Source organism: Felis catus, chromosome D3 (assembly GCF_018350175.1).
Source record: "Felis catus isolate Fca126 chromosome D3, F.catus_Fca126_mat1.0, whole genome shotgun sequence".
In the NCBI taxonomy this organism is placed as follows: Eukaryota; Metazoa; Chordata; class Mammalia; order Carnivora; family Felidae; genus Felis; species Felis catus.
In genome coordinates, this window is record NC_058379.1 from 1,684,628 (window position 1) to 1,705,086 (window position 20,459).

Consider the following 20,459-nt stretch of genomic DNA (forward strand, 5'->3'; position numbering starts at 1 on the left):
CCGTGGGTTCGGGCCCCGCGTCGGGCTCTGTGCTGACGGCTCGGAGCCTGGAGCCTGCTTCGGATTCTGTGTCTCCCTCTCTCTCTGCCCCTCCCCTGCTCACGCCTTGTCTTTTCTCTCTTAAAAGATAAACATTAAAGAATTAAAAAAAAATAAAACTTCAAATAAGAATGACACCAGCACGATGCGACTTTGTGCTCGCTGGAGTTTGCAACCATGTGGGGAGATCGGTGCTGGCAAGCCCCTCTGTGTACAGCACAAATTGCTCAACCCTCTGAAGGGCAGTGTGTTATGGGTATCAAATGTAAAAATGGGTATCTCACCCAAAATGGCCAAGGCAGCCCAGAAAAACAAAGCCAGATCCCCATGTAGGTCTTAGAGCCTTAAGACGGTTAGGTCAGTGGGTAGTGGCAGCAGGAACAGAGTCCAGAGACAGGGCCACACAGACACAGTCACTTGATTTACAACAAGGTGACGCTGCCTTGGAGGGGATGCTGACCCTCCCGGAGAATGGAGACCCTGACTATGCTTCGCAGCACACACAGGGACAATCAGAGAAGGCCTAGGAGGGAAAACACAAGAGTTCCTTCGCGACGCTGGGTGGGGCAAGGTTCGGGGAGAGGGCACACGGAGCGCGCGGTATGAAGAGAAGCTTGGCGCGTCACACCGTGTTACAGGTTAGAGCTGCAGCTCATCAGGAGATACCCCAAGAATAAGAAGGCAAGACCCAGGTGAAAAAGGTATTTGCCATTTACATAGCCAACAAATGAGTCCCACCCAACATGTATAAAGAAGTCCTAAAAAAAATCAGTAAGAGAAAAAAAGCAGACCACCCACAGGGAAATGGGCAAAAGACTTGAATAGGACAGACAAAAAAGGATATCAGAATGTTCAATAAACACGCAAAAAAGTGACAAACTTCACTAGTCATCAGGAAAAAGCAAAAACAGAAATGAGCCACCGTGAGCCACCAGGACAGCTAAGGTGGGAACAACAGACACCTCGAATGCTGGCAGCTGGGACTGTCACATGCTGATGGTGGCGGGTAAATCAGCATCCACTCTGGGAACCAGTTGGCATTACCAACCCAGGCTGAATACATGCATGCCCTAGGACCTGGCAGTTCCGTTCCCGAGTTGGCACCCAAACTGTGGGTTGTGGGTGTGCACGGTTCCCACACGGCATTGCCTGTGCCCAAGCAGCACTGTCATCCCACCCACATCTGACCAATGGAGCCACCTGGGAGGGGTCCTTGATGGGGTGTGGGTGATCTCACACACAAAGTGGGTGTTCACTTTGTGAAGAGTTGCCGTGCTGTGCACTCATGCGTGTGCATTCCCATAAGCTTGCTGTACTTCCCTGACACACAACATTTCAAAATTGTGAGGACCGAGAAGCCGGGTCTGGAGAGTGTGAACTCCAGCTCCAACATGTGGTTCTAGGACTCCACTGGCCCCTGCGCTGAGGAAATGCAGATCCGCCTTAAACGTCCACAATAAAGGATAAAGTGGAAGAACAACGTGCAGACATTAACGGAGCAACCCTACGACGCTCTCCCGAAGCGGTAACTGAGCAGGAACACGGAAGGCCCATTAGGGTGTTGTCCACGATAATGAAAACACGAAACAACGTGTAGCCACAGAACGATGACAAAGAGACACATGGTAACGCAGCCACGAAAATGACTTATGCTGTTTCGTTATCGGCCCGGAAACAAGCATGGTAAATGAAAACAGGGAGAGCGTACCCCACTTACTAGAAACTGTGTGTACAGCCCACAAGTTTAGCTGCAGAAGCTCCTGAGGGGAGAGCATCAAAATGTGAACATCGGTTATTGCGGCTGGTGGGATTTCAACCATGCTGGACTACATACGCACGCGGGTGCCTGTGTGCGCATGCATGTCCACATGTGTGCATGTATGTGTGCATGCATGTGGCTGTGTCCATGTACGTGTGTGCCCACGTGTCCACGTGTGTGCATGTGTGTGTACTTGTTCACATGTGGGTGTGCATGTGCCTGTGTGCACACATATGCGTGTGTGCACATACATGTATGTGCCTGTGTGCACACGTGTGCATGTGTTGCTCCTGTGTGTACCTTGCACACGTGTGTGCATGCATGTGTGCATGTGCATGTGTGCACGTGTATGTACGTGTGTGCCTGCTTGGGTGCACATGTATGCGTGCATGTGTGTATGTGTGCCATGCATGCACATGTGTGTGCCTGCATGAACATATGTGCATGTGTGCACCTACATGTATGTGCCTGTGTGCGTGCATGGGTGTGCCTACGTGTATGTGCCTTGCGTGCCTGTGTGCACATACATGTGCCTGCATGCGTGTGTGCATGGGTGTGCCTGTGTGTGTGCCTATGTGTTTGTGTTCATGTACGTGTGCGCAGGTGTGTGTGTACGTTCATACATGTGTGCGTGCTGTGCTTGCAAACAGCCATATGTGGGCACCGTGGTTTTCACTATAGTCTGCAAGGCAGGAATATTCTAGGTCCCTAGTGCACCAAAAAGTGACCACAAGAAGACAAGGAAGCGCCTTTCTCACTCACAACGAATCCGAGAGAAGTCACGGCTGCACACTACAACCCACCGGGAGGGTTCACGCCTCAGACCGGAATCAAGCCCACTTGCCTGCGCTTCGCTTACATCTGGTTCTGATGGTCATAGTTTAAGAATCACAGAGAAGTGACTCTTCCACAGCCTAAACCAGGAGAGCCAAACCATGCACAGAGTGCTACACACGTTCATACAGCAGGCAGTGACGCAGCAGTGAGCAGGACTGGGGCGCTCCGGGCATCGCAAGGGTAGAGGCCCGGGATGCCGCCCAGCACCCCGAACACACAGGAGGGCCCGCAACAACAGCGCCGCGGCGGGGACGCCCTGACAAGAAGCAGCTCCTCAGTGTGATGGGGAGCGAAAGAGGCGGATGCCGCGGGAGTCGGGAGATTCCCGCCTGAACGACCAGCGAACAGCAGGGGCCGAAGCTCTGTGCCCCCGTGTGTCTGCGCCTCACTGTGCCCGTGGAGACGTGAGTGCCGGGGGCTTGGCGTCACTTGGGGGCCTGATCGCCTGGGGCCTGGCGCTGATCAGCCCTGCCGACGAGATACAGGTGTGCTGGCTCTCAGTGACCAACGTGCCCCCCAGGCAGTAAGGCAGGCACTTTGGGGAGAGGAGACTTCTGCCAGGCTCAGGAGGGAAGCTTAAGAAAACCAGTCAGTGCCCCGGGGGCAACTGAACAGGCCCAAGGCCGTGACGGAGCCCCGATACAAGGCAGCCCCGGCCCCAGGCATGCCCGCGACACACGTTCTCACTGTGCACATTCCGGAGCCCGGGGTCTGAACACCGACTGGGCTCACGAGCAGAGAAACCGATGGCGCCCAGCGCCCAGGGTAACAGACTCAATGCCGCGGTGGGGGCAGCGGGGGCGGAGGGGTAAGGAGGCGTCCGCTAAGGGGCCCCCAGGACAGCTGTAGGCCCGGCCTGCCTCCATCATCCCTTGGAGACCCCTCCGAGCCCACACGCCACCCTGCGCCTCAACCCTGGGCCTCAGGCCTTGGCCCCGTCGCCGCAACAGAAAAGCTGCCGGCCGAACCCCACGCTTCCCCCGGCAGAGTCGGGGAGACCACCTGCACCCTGTGTTTCTTCTGAGCTCGCCCCACACGGCGCACTGGTGAAGGCCTCCTCGAGAAATGCTTCCCATCAGACGTATCGCTTTAATTCAAAAAAGCCTGCCTCCAAAAACGTCCTCAGAAATGCAAAAGCAACCTTCAAAAGAAAAAGCCCCAAAACCCTAGAGAATGCCTGGCGAAGACAAGCCTCAATTACCACCCTCTCTGGGTATGATAAAAATTCCTCTCCGCCTCTCCTCAAGACGAGAGTCTTTGCTCAAAACCTTTCTCTTTTAAAAATAACTGCAGTAACCAACCATTAAAACAGGGACTGCATTTTAATCTACCCTTTCTTTTTCTCTGGTTTTGAAACTGGCACCTTCCGACTTCACAGAAGACACGAACGCAGACTTCCAGCCACCATCCAGCACTACTGCACTGGGCACCAGATCAAGACCAGCAGACCCGGAATGCAAGCTGCTTCAGAGACTCTGGAAGTGTCTGTGCCCCCCCCCCCACCACACACCCCACACTCTCACTGTCTTCTGGGCCCAGCAGGATGCTACTGTGTGTAGCAAGAAGACATCAAGGGCCACTGAAAGACAGCAAAGCCTTCTACGACAAAGAGATGCCTCTCCAAACACTCTGTCCTTAGCTTCTTGCATCTAGAAGCCGAAAGGATGTCCTTCACAGAAAACAGAATGTGTTCCCAAAAAAGCACGTCAATAGTACCTTCCATCTGAAGCCCTGGTGACTTCCAACTTCCCTCAAAACCACCTCCCAGCGCCGTCCACGGGGACGCGGGTCACACCTCCCACCGCCGTCCACGGGGACCCGGGTCACACCTCCCACCTCCGTCCACGGGGACCGGGGTCATACCGCCCAGGGCCATCCACAGGGGCCCAGGTCACACCTCCCAGTGCCGTCCACGGGGACCCGGGTCATACCGCCCAGCACCGTCACCAGGACCCGGGTCACACTTCCCAGCGCCCTCACCGGGACCTGGGTCACGCCTCCCACCGCCGTCCACAGGGACCCGGGTCACACGGAGTCTGGACTCAGACGGCTGTGCAGAGCTTCCTACACCTGTTGCTTCCCAGCCTCCCCCTCTCCCCTCACCACCATGGGCAGGAATTCACTCTCATCTGGCTTTGCCACTCCCCAAACCATAGTGAGGTACCTAATCTGTCAAATCCACTCCTCATTAGCTGTGGCTCACGGCTCACAGCATCGCATCTTCAAAGATGAATTAAACACCCAAGATCTCAAGAGAGATCTCAAGAGAGGTAAAGGACAGAATCGGGCCGGAGCGCTCATTCTCAGACTCAGTGCACTGGCAGGGCCCAAGCGTCTCCCTCTCTCCACGGTCTGTCACTCCACGGCCCCCAGACACTGGCAGAGGGCCAGCACGAGGGAGGGCAGAGGCAGGCCTGGGAGGGCCCGCTTCCACGTAGACACGAACTCCCCAGAGGAAGGTGCAGAACAAGGTCACTCACTGCAACAGATCGTTTGTAACGACAAATGTGGGTGACGGTGCAAATGCCCACGCGCAGCAGAGGAGCCTGACAAGCCCCGGATGGCTGAATAAAGCCCCACAGTGGAGCCCCCGGGCACCTGCCTGTACGCATCTCACCTCAGGACCCTGTGGGGCCACGTCCACACGCTCCAAATAAGTCAGCCCCTAAGATCGCCACAAGAGGGGCACACCCATCGCGCAAGGCAAACAAGCAGAGGCGGATCTAAGTGTGTCACAAAGGAATCACAAAGTCACTCTGAAGGGAAGAAAAGCAGCCCGGCTCGCTCTGACAAACAGCGAGAACCGCACGGCACATGGCTAACGACAAAGAAGACAAAGACCGTCCTCCAGTTAGTACGATTGCTTCCCACAGGGGAAGGGCTGAGCAATTCCAGAATTATGCACCCGGCTTGAACAAATACGAGAAAACACTGAGAATCATGACAGCCAGGTTTCTAACTCAGGAAAAGGAGGACCCGGATGTAGAAAAGCCCGAACGACCCCTGGGTGTCAGGTTGGAAACAGTTGTCAGGAGGAACTCGTGTCTCAACACCACACGTACAGACGCGTGCATGTAGATGCGTACGCCGGGCACGAGTTTGCTTGTGCGTGCGTTCACACACTTCCCGGCTCTGTCTGCTCAGGGCCTCGAGCAGCAGTGGCACCCCGGCAGACGTGAGCGCCCCCGGCACCCAGACCCTGGTGTTTAAACACCAGTCCCCAGTAAGATAAAGCAGGGCTCCCTGGAGAAAAGGTTGCTTCCACGAGCCTAGAACACCTCTACCGGTAAGGAAAGACTCAAGATCCAGGATGGCATATCAAAGGGACACAGGAGCCAACTGGAGAAAGCTCCGGATGGTCGGGGCTGGGATCATCACTAGATTATAACCTACAGAATAAAATGAATATCTGTGAGTCGTATCGATATAAATAAGTGATTGGGCCCATAAATAGCAAGCTGCTCTCATAACAGAACTCTACTTAACAAACGTAGAAGCAATGACAGAAACGGGAAATCGCCTTTAGGCAAACGGTACAGCACTAGTTTTTACAGGCGGTAGCCGCCAACGGGAGATAAAATTCACGGTGAGGTACGAGGAGACAAAGCGCAGCTGTGAGGTTTTGTGCTCTCCTCCGCAGGACACTCAAAATTCGCAAAGGCAACAACGGTGAGCTGACGGGGGATAAACCTGGCAGACGCCACCCGGACCAGGCAGTCGCAGGGGACGTCACCAGGAACAGCAGGTGACACCCTTCGCTGCCTGTGTGTCCCCAAACCCGCAGAAGGGACTCCTGGCCCCCGGCACCGCAGGATGGGGCTCTGTGGGGAGGCAGCACCCCACAGAGGTGATGAGGTGCAGGGAGGCCCCGTCCCCTCCGACTGCTGTCCTTGTAAGACACAGAGAGCAGGCCGCCCACACACACACAGGGCACGACCTCTGAGGGCACGGTGGGAAGGTGGCATCTGTGGGCCGAGGGGAGGCCTGGGGAGGGGCCAGCCCCACCGCACCTGCACCTGGACCCCCACACACCTGGACCGGGACCCCCCACCACACCCGGACCCGGACTCTGAGCCTCCAGAACCGGGAGAGAATACGCCTCTGCTGTTCCAGCCGCCACAGGAAACTAACAGAGGCTGACGAGACACAGGAAGAAAAGCTTGATCTCGCTTTTGTGGTTTTCTCGTCAAAGGCGCATAACCCCAAAGATTTGCATGACCCTCAGGTTTGCATCCTGAGAAAACATGAGACCGTCCCCAAAGTGAGGGACGCCCCGCAAACTAACCGTGCGAAGCAAAAAGGTCACGGAGACAAAGAAGCCGCACGTTCGCCACGGGCTGGGGGAGCTGCCGAGAGCCGGACCCACCGCGGGAACGAGCCCCAGCAGGTGAACGGACAGAACCACCGTCTGTCTGCAGCGAGGCACCATCAGCGCTCCCTTCCAGGCTTCAGGGATCGTACTTAAAACAGCAGCGGGAGGGGGCGTGGGTGAGTGGTACCTGGAAACGCTACTGTTTTGCAGTTTTTCTGGAAGTTTAAAATCACTTCAAATCAAAAGCTAAAAAAAAAAAAAAAATAGAGCTTGTAAAGTGGTGACCTACTAGCTGAACTCGAACCCACAGGTATATTTCAGTCAACAACGTGAAAAGCAAATCCAAATTAAGTGCCAACGGTACAAACGCAGAGATATAATTTAAAATCCAGATTCGTGGCTTCTTTTCACAAAACCACAAGTTGTGGCGATGTCCCATGGAACCACAGGACCAAGGCAACGGCCCCAGCGCCACGTTCCCACGGTCACAGCCGCAGCCCCTGGGGGCACCAACTCCTGAGGCCACCGGGCCCAGCGCCCGGGAGACCAGCTCCGTCCACCAGCCCCGGGCGTCTCTGGGGCTCTGATGGGTCTGGACGCCGTGGTGAAGGCCCCCAGACGCTGCACGCTGGGGACCGGGCGCCCAGAGAAGCTCCGCCTTGACCGCGGGCGGACGTCAGGCTCCGGAGCCCGGGCTCAGCCTCTGCCCCGAGCACGCCCTGCACGCCTGCTTCGGGAGCAAATAACCTACGGGAGACGCTTGACACCGAAGAGGAGAGACCTCCCTACCTTCCGGCACCTCTGAAGCCTGCAGCCTCGCACGAGCCAACGCACGAGACAAACGTGATTTTCGGGAACGTCCTCGGTCACGACTCGGCACTCCTGATGCAGCAGGAAGTACACGCGGCCCCGCGTCACGTCCCGGCCCCGGAGCGCTCTCCTCTCTGCAGGTCGTGGGGCCCGGGCGGCGTGCCTCACCTGAGCGCCAATAAAACTCTCCTCCTTGTTTTTTAAGGCAACTCGGAGAGTCTGTTCATTCGGCACTGGCACCGGTCACGCTTCTGGACGCGTGGTCCTCAGCCTGCGGGGCTGCGTCTGACACCCAGATGGGGCAGGGGTCAAGTGCACTGGGGCGTCGGCGCTGACGTGTGCTCCTCCCGCCCGCCTGCCCACCACCACTGGACCGACAGCACCACGTGTGTGCTCCTGGGGGAGCGACACCTGCTTCCCTGCCACCTTCTGCCCCGGGGCAGGCATGCGACCCCCAGGACCACTGACAGCCTCTCACTCTCCCTCCTGGGGCTCTGCATTTGGGTCGGGGCCACAGGCGCAGAGCACAGGGCAGCGCCCACTCACCTCACAGGGCTGAGGTGACAAAAGCAGGGCAGGGCCCCTGGGCTGAGACTCCTCCCCCCAAGTCCTGTGTGCTAGCAGGTGTCCTTCTGGAAAACTCTGCTTGCTAAAGTTAGCCACGGCTGGCCTCCGTTTCTCCACAGAAGACCCAGACAGAGCAGGAAGAGCTAACTGACCCGGTGGATGTCTTATCACCCTCGCGTGTATTACTACACACGACAAAACAGAGGCACAGAGAGGCGAGTCGCTTGGTCCACATCACGGAGCCAGTGTCTGCGGAACAAGCGAACAAGCGAACGTGTGAGCACATGAGTGTCTTGGAGAACTAACACGCCCTCGTGATTACCTGCAGTGGCTTCCTGATGGACACCTTTCACGGTCACCTGGACCGCCACGCCGAGCCAACTCTGCAGGGGCCTTCTGATGGCCACACACCGGGACGGCAGGCACTGACCAGACCTCTGAGCCCCCGCTGTCCTGCCTGGGCTTCCTCGCCAGCTGCCGTGGGGAGCCAGGGCCAGTGTGTGCTCCCACCGTGCCCGAGGCTCAGCCGGGGGTGAGGTCAGAATGCACAGAGGGGCAGACCCTCCCTTTGCACCTGTTCTCAGAGTCCTGCTGCTGGAACCTCATGGATCTCGTCATCAGACTCGATCCCCTCCAAGCGTCAGGACAATCCTGACCCATGGCCTGTCCTGGGGACTCACAGTCAAAGTGAAAGCCCGTTTGATAAGTGAATTTCAGACAACAGCACTCAAGGCTGACGACACCTAGCTCTTTGAAACGCTCATCTGGGTTTTCTAATTTTCACAGCGCCCGAAGAATCTACGTCTCATTGGCCTGGCCACCTTCCGGGGGCAGCAAAGGTTCACCTTCATTGACCAGGGAAAGGTGAGGGTTCAATCCTGAGCTGCAAATTACAATCCACGTCAGATGCCGTGAGCGATTTTAACTGGCGGGAACGCCGACATCTCTGACCCACGTTTAGTCACAAGACCGCGGCACTCCCTTCGGGCCGGGGCCCTCAGGGACATCTCAGGGCAGGGTGCATCTGCTCGCGCTCGCGTCCCCCTCAACAGCCTCTAACCGGCTGCCCGGCCGAGCGTTCCGAGCTGTCCGAGCTGTGTTCGCTCAGCAGGCTCCCCGGAGTCAGACGGGACACTGCATCGGCAAAGGCTGCCAGTGGCTGTGATCGGCACGGCCAGGACTGGCGCAGCGGCTGAGAATCCGCGTAGCGGGGGCGGGCACAGTAGAACTGGCACAGCGGCCGTGGATCGGCACAGCGGCGTGGGCCAAAGCACAGGGGTGGGACTACCGGAAAGAAGCAAACACCAAAATGGCACCTGGATGCCGGACTCCCGACATGCACACATGCTCAAGGCTCGGCCGGCCACACGATGCTGAACGGGACACAGAGCCCGGCCACCCCGGCTGCCTCATCCATCCGACCCGGTCCCCGCCCGCAGGCCCACCCGGGACCGGAATACGCGTGGGGGTCTCAAAGCAAAACTCCTCAATGCCAGCAGGCTCTGTTTGGGCTCTTTGTTTCAGAGCAGGAACTGACCCAAGTTGGTTTCCTAAGGAGACAATGAGATTATCCCCTTTAACGCAGGCGTCCACGCGTCAGGAAATAAGCAGAAGGCAGAACAGTGCAGAAGAACCGGCGGGGTAGAAATACCCGCTCGCGGGGCCAGCGGACCCCTGGAAAAGTTTCAGGTTTTGTCTCGTTGGCTGGAAAGTCTCCTTCGGAAAACCCTGGAACAAGCCACCCTCCAAAAGCACAGTTTGCACCAGGCGGCATCGCGGGGGAGGGTGCTCCCCAGAAGGGGTGAGGCCAGAGGTGAGGGAGCCAGGGTCCCATAGATGGTGCCCCCCCCCTCGGGAAAATGCCAACAGTAAGCACCATAATCTAACAATGTGCAGTAACTCGGTTTACCACCCGCAGCCCGTGGGCGCTGTGAGGAAGGTCGTGTGGGGTCGACATGGGGCGGCCCCGTTCTGAAAGAGGGGAAGGCAGGAGGGCTGGGGCTGTGTGGGTGGGAGAGCAGGCAGAGGTGCGGGGTCCCGAGGGTGGCGGACCCTGGGGTGGCCCTGCTCAGAGAGGGCCTGTGAGGAGGAAGGAGCCCTGATAAGTGGAACAAATTCACCCCCCCCTTGCCAGTTCCGGGGCTCTCGCCTGCCTGACCACACAATAGAGGGGTGTGTGTGTGTGTGTGTGTGTGTGTGCGCGCGCGCACGTGCTGGGTATGGGGCGTGTACTATGTCCATGTGTGCTAGGTATGGATGTGTGTGTGTGTGTACTTGATGTAGATGCGTGTGTCTGTGTGTGTACTAGGCATGGGTGTGTGTGTGTGTTTTCTGGCTCTATGTACATCCATGCGTGTGCTGTGTGTGCGCATGTGTGTGTGTCCGTGTGAACTCACTGGGTGTCTGGAGCCCACAGAGCCCAGCACTCGAGCCCCGTGTCTTCCCCATCGTGCCCCCCCCCCCGCCCCCGCAGGCAGGTCCCTGGCCCTCCTGCTGGGTCTGCTGCCCTGGCTTCAGCCCGGGGTCCCTCAGCCCCAGGCCCAGTCTGGGCCCCGACGCCCGCCGTGACTCCCGGCCTCCGCCTCCACTAGGGCAGCCTCAACCTCAACCCCACGACGGCCCCAGAGTCCTGAGAAAGAAGCCTCCTCTGCATTTGCACGCTCTCGATTGCAGGCCGGCGCTGTCTCCGGGCCACACTGTGACACCCTCACCGCGGGAACACTAAAGACGCGCCCCCCTCGTGCGGACCAAACCTCCGAGGCCGCTGAGCCTCGGAGCTCTTCCCTCTGCATGGTGGCAGCGGGGGGACCTCCGTCCCAGGGACCAGTATCCTCTCCTTGGAAGGAGTCGTGCAAATGTGTGCCGAAGACAGGACAGCTGGGGGACAGAGCCGCTCACGCGGTAGGGGGGGAGGGGGGGTGGCGATGTTCAGCGCGCACCGAGCCGCCGCCCGGAGCAAAGCCGGGAGCCACCGTTCCCGTTTCGCTGGAGGGAAGGCTTCACGCAGAAAGCCGGACTGGGACGCTCGGCCAGAGATCTGTCCCCGAGGCCCAGAGTTTAGATTCTTCCTCAGAGAAACCTGAGTCACGGAAGATGCCAGCCAGGTGGGTGGGCTCACGTGGTCTGGGCTTGTGGAAGGTCAGTCTGGGCATGCGGGGGGAGGCGGCAACGGGGGCAGTCGGGAAGCCCCTGGCCCAGCAGAACTAAGGAGGAACAAGGGTTCTGAGCCAAGGGAATAAGGGGATGACGGGTGCTGGGCGGGGACCAGAGACAGCAACCCAGGCTGGCACCAAGGTTCAGGCGCAGACGGAGGGAAGGGCGGCACCGGGGCAGAAGCCAGGAGCACAGAGGAGTGACAGGCCCAGAGGAAACGCCCTGCTGGGCACCCAGAGTTCGGAAACCCACCGGAACAGACGCTTTGTGTTGAGGCCACGGGGGCCACGTAGGTTTGGGTCTTCAGTGACCTCTGTATGTGGCGACACTGACACGTCAGCTTTTCTGTGGATTCGGACAGGTAAACACTTACGTGGTCCTGTGACAGGGACACCTGTGCAAGGAGTTAGAGGAGGTGATGCAGCGGGGACGGGCCCAGGGCACGGGGGCGCCCCCCAAGAGGACACGTCCTGGAAGCCAATGAGGGGGTCGAGGGGCCACGGGCATCGACGGGACCCAACACTGTCCACACATCGGAGACAGTGGATGCTGGAAAGGGCCCTGTGCTCCGTGAGCCAGAGACCTCTGGGCACCTGGAGAAGTTTGCGCAGCTGGAAGAGAGGCTTCAGGACAGAGCACGCAGAGGCACGGCGTCACTCTAGGACACTGGGCGCACACCCAGGACCACAGCAGGGTCTGGAGGAGGTACCTGCACACCCACATGCTCGGCATCTTGCCGACAGGAGGGGGGAGCACCCCAAGTGTCCATCGGTGGGTGGCCGGGTAAACAAAATGTGGGGTCGCAGAAAATGCATGTTTTACATACAGGAAAACGGAGCGCTCTTCAGCCTTAAAGGAGGAACTTCTGACACGTGCTTCCACGTAGATGGACCTTGAGGACACGACACCAGATGGAATAAACCAGTCCCAGAAGGACAGCCAGTGCAGGACTCTACTTACGTGAGGTCCCTAGAGGAGTCACTTCACGGTGACAGAGAGCAGGTGGTGGGCGCTGGGGCAGGGGGTAGCGTCCGTGAGGGCAGAGCGTCATTTTGGGAAGGTGGCAGCGTCTGGAGACGGATGGGGGTGGCACAACGGCGTCCATGTGCTAATGCCACAGACTGTGTGCTTAGAAATGGGTAAGACGGCAAGTTTTAGATTATGTCTATTTTACCACAGTTTAAAATTCTCTTAATGGTTCGTGATTGTTTGAAAAAGAGAGAGAGGCCGGGTGCCGGGGCATTCCGAGGTCAGGACTGTGGGTGCAGAGGGAAGGGATGGACAGGAGAGGCCTGGGACACAGCGGTCGGCACACAGTAAGTCCTCAGTTAAGGTTGGTGGAACAGGATGGGACAGGATGGTGTAGAAAATGCTGGAAGGAAATGTCTTCGGCACGAGTGCAAACGACTGAACATATGGTGAGTTCTGAAATAAATTCCTTAAAAAACACACCGCCTGGGTGTTGAATCAACACCGAATCTCGGGACACATCCCGGCACGAGACAAGCTCGCGCTGTTTAAAGGACAGAGCACATGTGTGTCCCATCACACCTGCCATTCGTACCCACTGACAGCAGGGAAGCAAATGCGACGGAGTCCCAGTTACGACACAGCGGGACCAAGAACTCATCACTCAAAACCGCGCAGAAATGGGCCCCCCACCCTCAGCTCCAAAGCGTGGTTCCCACGGAGAACACACTGATGGCACCATCAAGACACACATCCCCCTCCTCCAAGAATAACTTTGTTTTTAATGTTAATTTTTAAGAGAGAGAGAGAGAGAGAGAGAGAGAGAGAGAGCATGAGCACACGTGCATACGCGGGGAAGGTGCACGGCGAGGACAGAAAATCCCAAGCAGGCTCCACGCTAACAGCACAGAGCCCAACGTCGGGCTTGATCTCACCAACTGTGAGCTCGTGACCTGAGCTGAAGTCAGATGTTCAAACGACTGAGCCCCCCAGGTGCCCCTAGAAAGACGCTTACTGTAAATCAGAAACATCCATCCACACACATCTACGAAAGCTACGTCTGGTCCCAAAGGCCTTTTTCCCTAGGGTCTACACCGTATGACCACTGAGGGACTTCCCAGAAATAGTCTCAGGAAAGAAGCTCTCGGGAGAGGAAAACGCCAGCGTGGGCCAGCACCAGGGCCACCTGAGAGTCTCTCTGTGGCCCCACAGACAACCCAGTCTCCTCAGTGCAAGATCAAAGACCGGAAGCGAGAGCGGATTCACTTTCACTCACCAGTCTGTGCCTGAGCTGGACCGTGACGAGAGGAGATCCTGACAAGTTCTGGGACAGCGTTGGCGGTGGGGACACCTCCAGGGAAATCAGGTAGCTGGCTGCAGACAGCGGGTGGGTTTTGTAATTTGCTGCCTCAGCAATCCTTGGAAGGAAACGGAAAATCATTACAGAACAGAAAAGGGGGAGGGGACGCAGCTAGAACCTGGCTCAGAATTCAACGTTAGAGCCGAAACTCTGGAGACTGAAATCTTTCTTGGGGGGAGCTCTGACTGGTCTCGCTCGCTACCCACCAGGACCCGCAGAGGAGACCTACAAGCGGGCACTACCATGTTGCAGGGAGAGTCCTGTCATCCAGGACCTGCTCTGCGAGGCTGGAGGCCGGCACCCCGGGCGACCTCACAGAGAGTCTGCTGGAAGAAGATGTGGCCCAGGGAGCGTGACGGATGGAAAGGACAAAGCTCTGGGTTTGCATCTCGGCAATCCCACTCACTCAGCTGTGTGACCCTGGGTAAGTGACTTACCTGTCTGACCTTTAACCTCCCAGCTTATAAAAAGATGGGATCGATGGTAGTGTGGCGGGCACCTGTGGTCTTGCCGCCCGGCGTGCGTTCGTTAAGGGCCCTCCGTTTCCTCCAGGTGACCACCCCCTGCCCCCCTCGTAGCCAATGTGCCCTGCTGCTGACTCCATCGGCTCAGGAGTGAGCCCTGCTGCCCAGGCCTGAACCACCCAGGTCACTGCCTCCCTCAGGCCATGGTGACTGTGCAGAGGTGGGCACATGACCCACGGGAAAGTCCAAGGAGATGTGACAAGATTCAGATGGAAAATGCTGGGTCAGAGACCCTCGGTTCTCTCGGCTACACGTCGGCCCTGAAGGAGGTGCCCTGGAAGTGGTTCAATCAGGAGGGAAGAGATGAGCTGGGAGAGGAGCCCCCCACCAGGGCAGAAGTGAGATCGAGCAGAGTGACATCAACTGGACGCCGGATCGAGCTGCTCCTGAAGCCAAAATGCCCGTGCACCTTTCAGCTGACACGATCCAACGAACTACCCTCCTACTTAAGACAGTTCAAGCCAGCTTCTCTGTTCCTTACACCCTGATCGAAAGACCCCTACCTGATGTACATGATACTTGCCTCATGGAGTTATGAGGTCAAAGTGACACTCAGGGCCAAGATGGGGGCGAGGCAAGGAGCCTGGGACGCAGGTTTTAAGGAGGAGCCCACACTCAGGGCCTGGCACGCGTGGTCCCTGTACGACCCCACGAGTGAGCGCCTCCCTGAGGTCTGCGCCCCGGGCGCCTGCCTGCCTCACCGCGGTCCCAGCCTGCCTGCACACAGTCAGCGAGCGGCAAACGTCTGCTGCGTGGACTTCAACTCTGGAAAGCCACCCCGGAGCGCCAGAGACGTGGGGTCCCTGGGATCCCGCACGGGCCACCCGGTCACCTGCTGCTTTCTTGCCTGGTTGGGACCTTGCCTGCCTGCCACCCACTCTCCAAAGTCTGGCGGGGGACTCTGCTACCTTCCCGTGTCTGCGCCCACGGAGCCGTCATCCTGACGGCCAACGCGCTGGGCGTACAGTCTTCTTCCTCCCTCGACTGAGCTCAAAGCCCTCTCCCCGTCAAGCCTGCAGAAGCCTTGCTAGAAAGCGTGCAGTGGACACTCGCTCTACTCCTAGGCCCCCAGCCCCTGGTCCCCTGCCAGCGTCACAGTCACATCACCTGACGCGCTCAAGCCCTCCACACACACGTACAACTTTCTTCTTGCTGAACTGCGAGGAAGCACGCCATGACTCTCCTCCCCCTAAACGCTCTAGCAAGCCCCTTCTAAGCACGGAGTCAGCCTCCTCCGTAGCGAGTCCCAGTCACCACACTCGGAAGCCAAGACACTGATTCGCTAACACGATGTGACGCCTGGTCCCCGCCTGTGCCTCTCGGCTGTTTCGTCCCAACGAGGCCTGTGCGTTCGCCAGGGAGCCCCGCTCCGTGGGCCCCTGAACTCTGGAACGGTCCCCACGGTTCTTCCTCTTTCGTGGATGTCCAGCAGTGCAAACCGCCGTTTGCAAAACGGCCCTTACTTTAGATCCGTGGACGGTTTCCTCGCGTGGGGCTTCAGGCCACACATCCGGGGCAGGATCACTCCACGGGCCACGTCAACTCCCTCCATGGCGTCACACCGGGGAGACACAGGATATCACGCCCCAGTGCTGACCATATTGAGAGTGACCAGCTGGCTGAAGTGGCACCTGACAGCCGTCTCCAGCCTCAGGTACCCTGCTCACTTGGTGAACTAACAAGTACCCTTGGGGCGACAGGGCACGACCCCGTTCCACGACTGCCCCTCACCCGGTGGTGTTAACACCCACTGACGACGTTGCCCCCATCAGCGACTACATGCAGGGCGGCGTCTTCCCGATTCTGTCATTCCTCTCGCGTTGACCGGATGGCACTACTCTACAAGAAGGACGCGTGCGGACACTTAAGTAAGCCGCAGCCCCCGGAGCTTCTCCTGCAGCACACGTGACTCTGTCAACAAGACGCGGAGACCTAGAGACCCGAGTCACAGCCCTGCCTCTGCCCCCGGCAGCCTTAACATCCCGGAGAGGGCCCGGGTCTCCACCTGCGGAGGGGGAGCGGAGACGCCGTGCCCAGCGCGGATCCCCAGCCCCGCTCTGAGGGACACGGCCGTCCCAGGTGCTTGCCCGGCACAGCACGGCCCTTGGGAAGAGCAGAGCGGTCCTCATCACGAGGGGGCACATGACGCTCCAAGGACCCTCCGTGTCCAGGGGGCCCAGCAGGGGCCGGCCACGTGCCCCCAGGACCCGTGCACAGTGAGACGCCGCCCCTGCCAGTGGCTGCCGGGGCCCCTGCAGCAGCCCGCCCAGGGCGTGGCCGTGGATGTGGTGACCCCGTGCCAGCCTGACCCCCAGCTTCATGCCCTAGACTCACGTGCTGGCCCCACCCTGCCCCCAAGGGCGACTGAGAGAACGTTCCGACCCCACCGCCCCTTCCCTTCTCACGGAAACCTTCCGTGTACAGAGGCCCCGTGCAGAACGCTAGGGGAAGGGGCCTGGCTGCGGAGGCAAGCAGGCAGCTGGCTCTACTGGTCTCACCCTAACCAGGCGCGGAATTTCAGAACTCTCTTCCAGTCACTGTGGCGAGGACGTCCAATCCTCTTATCGAGTGATTACAGATCTCGTTAAGCAAGCACTTACAGATGTCGTTAGGAGCAGTGCACTTTGTTTAAACAATTAACTCACTTAGTGCTCAAGGCGGCCTCACACATCAGTACTGTCCCCACCCCTACTCTAGAGAGGACGACACGGAGACGGCCAGGCATCTGCCCAGTTCACGCAGCCGGTAAGGGCCCCGCCGGGAGAAGAGAGCCGGGAGCCCAGCACCGACTCTGTGCTGCCATCCACGACGCTGCCGGTGACTTCCGTCCCGCCCTGATGCCGCAGGACAGACCGCACGTATGGGGGCTGTACTTGAGCAGCTATTTCAGCGACTTTGTTTCCCAGGTTAACGTCGCCAACAAGAAGACGCTTTTGCACCAAGTGCTGACCTTAGACCTTCACCCGGGTTGAAGATCCCACACATGAAAAACACGTTTTCGTCACTGCAAGACGTTTGGACTTTGGGAGAGGAGTGTACTTTTGGGGCCGGCGCGCGTTACTGCTAAGGGGCAGGGGGCCGTGGGGGGAGGGGAACCGCCCGGGGTGCGAGTCTCAGAGCCCACGACTTTCAGAGACAAGAGGAACTGACCGCGGGGGTCCAGATCACGCCAGCATGGGTTCTGAGGCGTCCGAGAGTCCTCCCTGGGGGCAGCCGGGGCAGTGAGGGCAGCAGGGCGCTAAAGGCTGAAGGCCCCGAATGTCCCACCTGCAGGCTTCGAGCAGAGCCTTGGCCCACCCCCCACCCCAACGCGGGGCAGGACAAACACAGCCTCTTCCCCCATCTGCTGCTGCCAGCACTGACAGAACCGTCTAGCAGGGGTGTGCAAACACAGGCCTGGGCGGCTGCCTGCTCCTATAAATAAAGCTTTATTGGCACACAGCCGCTTCCACTGCTTTCCGCGTTGTCTGAGGCTGCTTTCACACTTCCAGCGCAGACGAGTAGTTGTGAGGGAGACAGTATGGCCCGTAAAGACAAAAATATTTACTATCTGGCCCTTTATGAAAAAGTCTGCTGGCACCTGGCTGGGGTCACGATTCGACTCGGTCTCAGCAAATTGTCCCCTGAAATGCGCGTACACGCTGGCGTCCGTAAAAAGCAGTTCCACCTTTTCTTTCCTCTGCTAGTCTGAGGCAGGAGGAAGATGTGGATGGGGGTCCAGATGCCGCTCTCCCTGCACGCCCTTACCCTTGACCCCCATGGCTCCGCCTCAGGAACACACAGCTCCTGTTTTGCGACGACAAATCCGCTTCAGCCTGAACGTTCAGCTGTGAGAGCTGCAGATTAGGGCGGCCAGGGAAGGGCCCGTTTTTCATTCATAATCTTGGGATTGGAGAAGTGTCCCCCCAAAGAGGTGGGAGGGCATCTTTTTGAGAAAAAGCGGTGGCATTTTCCTCTGACGGCTCTCCTGAAGAATTCTGGAAATCACACACAAAGAGTGGCAGGGCCCCTTTCCTTAGTTATAAGGAAACTTGTCCAAGCGCAGGCCTTCCCAGGGCGATGGGTCCCAGGTCCAGAGCAGAATCGTGGCTGTCTCCTTCCCTAGGCCACCCTCTCCCCAAAGGCTGCATCCCTCCAGGCGGTGGGAAGGAGCAGTACTGGGAGACAGGACGCCGGGGCTCAGCCACCCGTGTTCCCACAAGGTCTTCATCCCCTACCCTTTATCCGGACGCAGTTCAAATAGCCTGCTCCCCATTACCGAGGGGGCCACACAGCCGGCATCCACACAGCCCCAATACCGAGGGGTCCACACCACCGGCTCCAGCGCCAGCATCCGCAGCCCACCCCGCAGGGCAGGGCAGCAGAGGGGGCCCGCAGCTTCCCGGGCAGGGGGGAAGCTGGGGGGCAAGAGACCCAAGTGGAGCCTCACCAAGCCGGGGTGAGGGCAACCCCATGAAAGGGGAGGCACGGACCCTCCCCTCCCCTCCCCTCTCGGAGGAATCAGCCTCTCCCTGTGGTCTGAGAGGGCTGACCCACCCCCACGTGAGCAGACACCGCCAGCTAGACAGCAGGATGCTCTGACCCCCCATGAGTGGAAGGGCCAAAAGGGGGCAGGACCCAAACGGGCCAATCACTGCTCTCCCTGTGTTTCCACAGGGTCGTGTGAACAGACCTAACCAATGAGAGAGCAGGATGCTCTGGCCACCATGAAGGGGGCGGCCAAGAGGGGCACATGACCCAAATGGACCAATCACAGCCCTCCCTGAGTTTCCACGAGCACATTCTGGAAAGGCTCCTCTCCTTCGGAGACCTCAGGACCCAGAGGTGGGGGCTACCGGAGCCTGCCATGCTTCTATGTAGAGGCCTCCCTGGACGTGAGCCAACACAACAGTGAGCACAGACAGGACACGGAGAGATCAGATCGCAAGGCATCCCCTGGGTCCCTGGATCTAACTGTGCCTGAAGCCTCCTTAGTCTCATGAGACCCCAGTCTCCCCACCTTCCACCTAAGCCAACGTATCTAATACACCCTGACTGCTGGAGACATGTGCCGCTGTCCTCCCACTCTACAGAAGTGGCGGCTGAGGCTCAGGCAGTTGGGTCACTCGCCCCCAGTCACGCAGGTCCTTCCAGGCAGGGCAGATATGGTCACCTGACTGCTGCACTCTCAGGCTGCCCACCCAGGGCCCGCCGAACCCCCAGGGTCCTCCAAGGCTATATCGTATATGCCTGTGATGGCAGGGAAGTGGGGGTGTCACAGCCACCCAGCAAACAAGCACACACACACCCACTGCCCTCTCCGTACCATGTGACCCTGAGGGACTCACTTGGTCTTGGCTGGCCAGATGTTGTCCAGGTAATTGTGCATCGTGTGGTAGAGAAGGCCCACGATGGTGGTCCAGGCTGGGGAAAAGGAGAGGGTCACAGACACCTGTCAATCTTCCTGGTGACAAGCCCCCAGCCAAACCCACTTGCCCAGCAATGCACAGTGCAGACCCTCACACCCAAAACCCCAGGGGCAGCTCCTGGGGAGCGGGGGAGGGAGAAAGTGAGGGACTCTCAGGGTAGAGTTTTCCATGAGTCTGAGTAGAAACTTTGTGACCCTTCAGCTGTGGATTCAACCGTGACAATGACTCCCTGCTCCTCCCCTGAGTCAACTCCAGACAGACAGATACAACAGCTCCCAGGGGGGGAGCCAGACTCGCCAGAAACGCTAGAGTTCACGAAGGCACAGGGCCCCGCTTGAGGGGCGGTCCCAGCGCCAGCCTCCAGCTTTGCATCCTCCGGGTGAGCACGTCCTGTTCGCTGCTGGGGTATGAGGCATCTGTAGTAACACGCGTGCTTGAACGAGCCGGCAGACGCAGGGTTTACAAGCGGCAGTGACCACATACATGCCCTTCATGCCTTTCGGCTGGGTCCCACCTCTGCCCTGCGACAGCTCTGACGCAGGAATCATTTTTTCTGTTATTTCCCTCCACCCGCTTCACGGAGAGCGCTTGGAGCATAAGCGGTTAGCGGTCTTCCTGGGATCGTCGGGGATATTTGTCGACTCTGTTAACATTTCAGGAATGTCTTTAACATTCTCTAAGTCTCAGCATGTGCCACGTAGAGGGGCTTTGCTCATTCAGC

General features: G+C 58.5%; 1 protein-coding gene across 4 annotated transcripts in view; it reads right to left on the bottom strand.

Moving 5' to 3' along the window:
• The window catches only part of ADGRD1 (adhesion G protein-coupled receptor D1), a 123,074-nt gene that overhangs the window by 60,276 nt on the left and 42,339 nt on the right, over window positions 1-20,459 (bottom strand). For all 4 annotated transcript variants that reach the window (XM_019814407.3, XM_011287690.4, XM_045042112.1 and 1 more), the window contains 2 exons: window positions 19,658-19,733; window positions 13,723-13,864 (listed from right to left, as the gene is read on the bottom strand). In XM_019814407.3, the coding sequence (XP_019669966.2) occupies window positions 13,723-13,864; window positions 19,658-19,733 (218 nt within the window). The remainder of the gene's footprint in view (window positions 1-13,722; window positions 13,865-19,657; window positions 19,734-20,459) is intronic.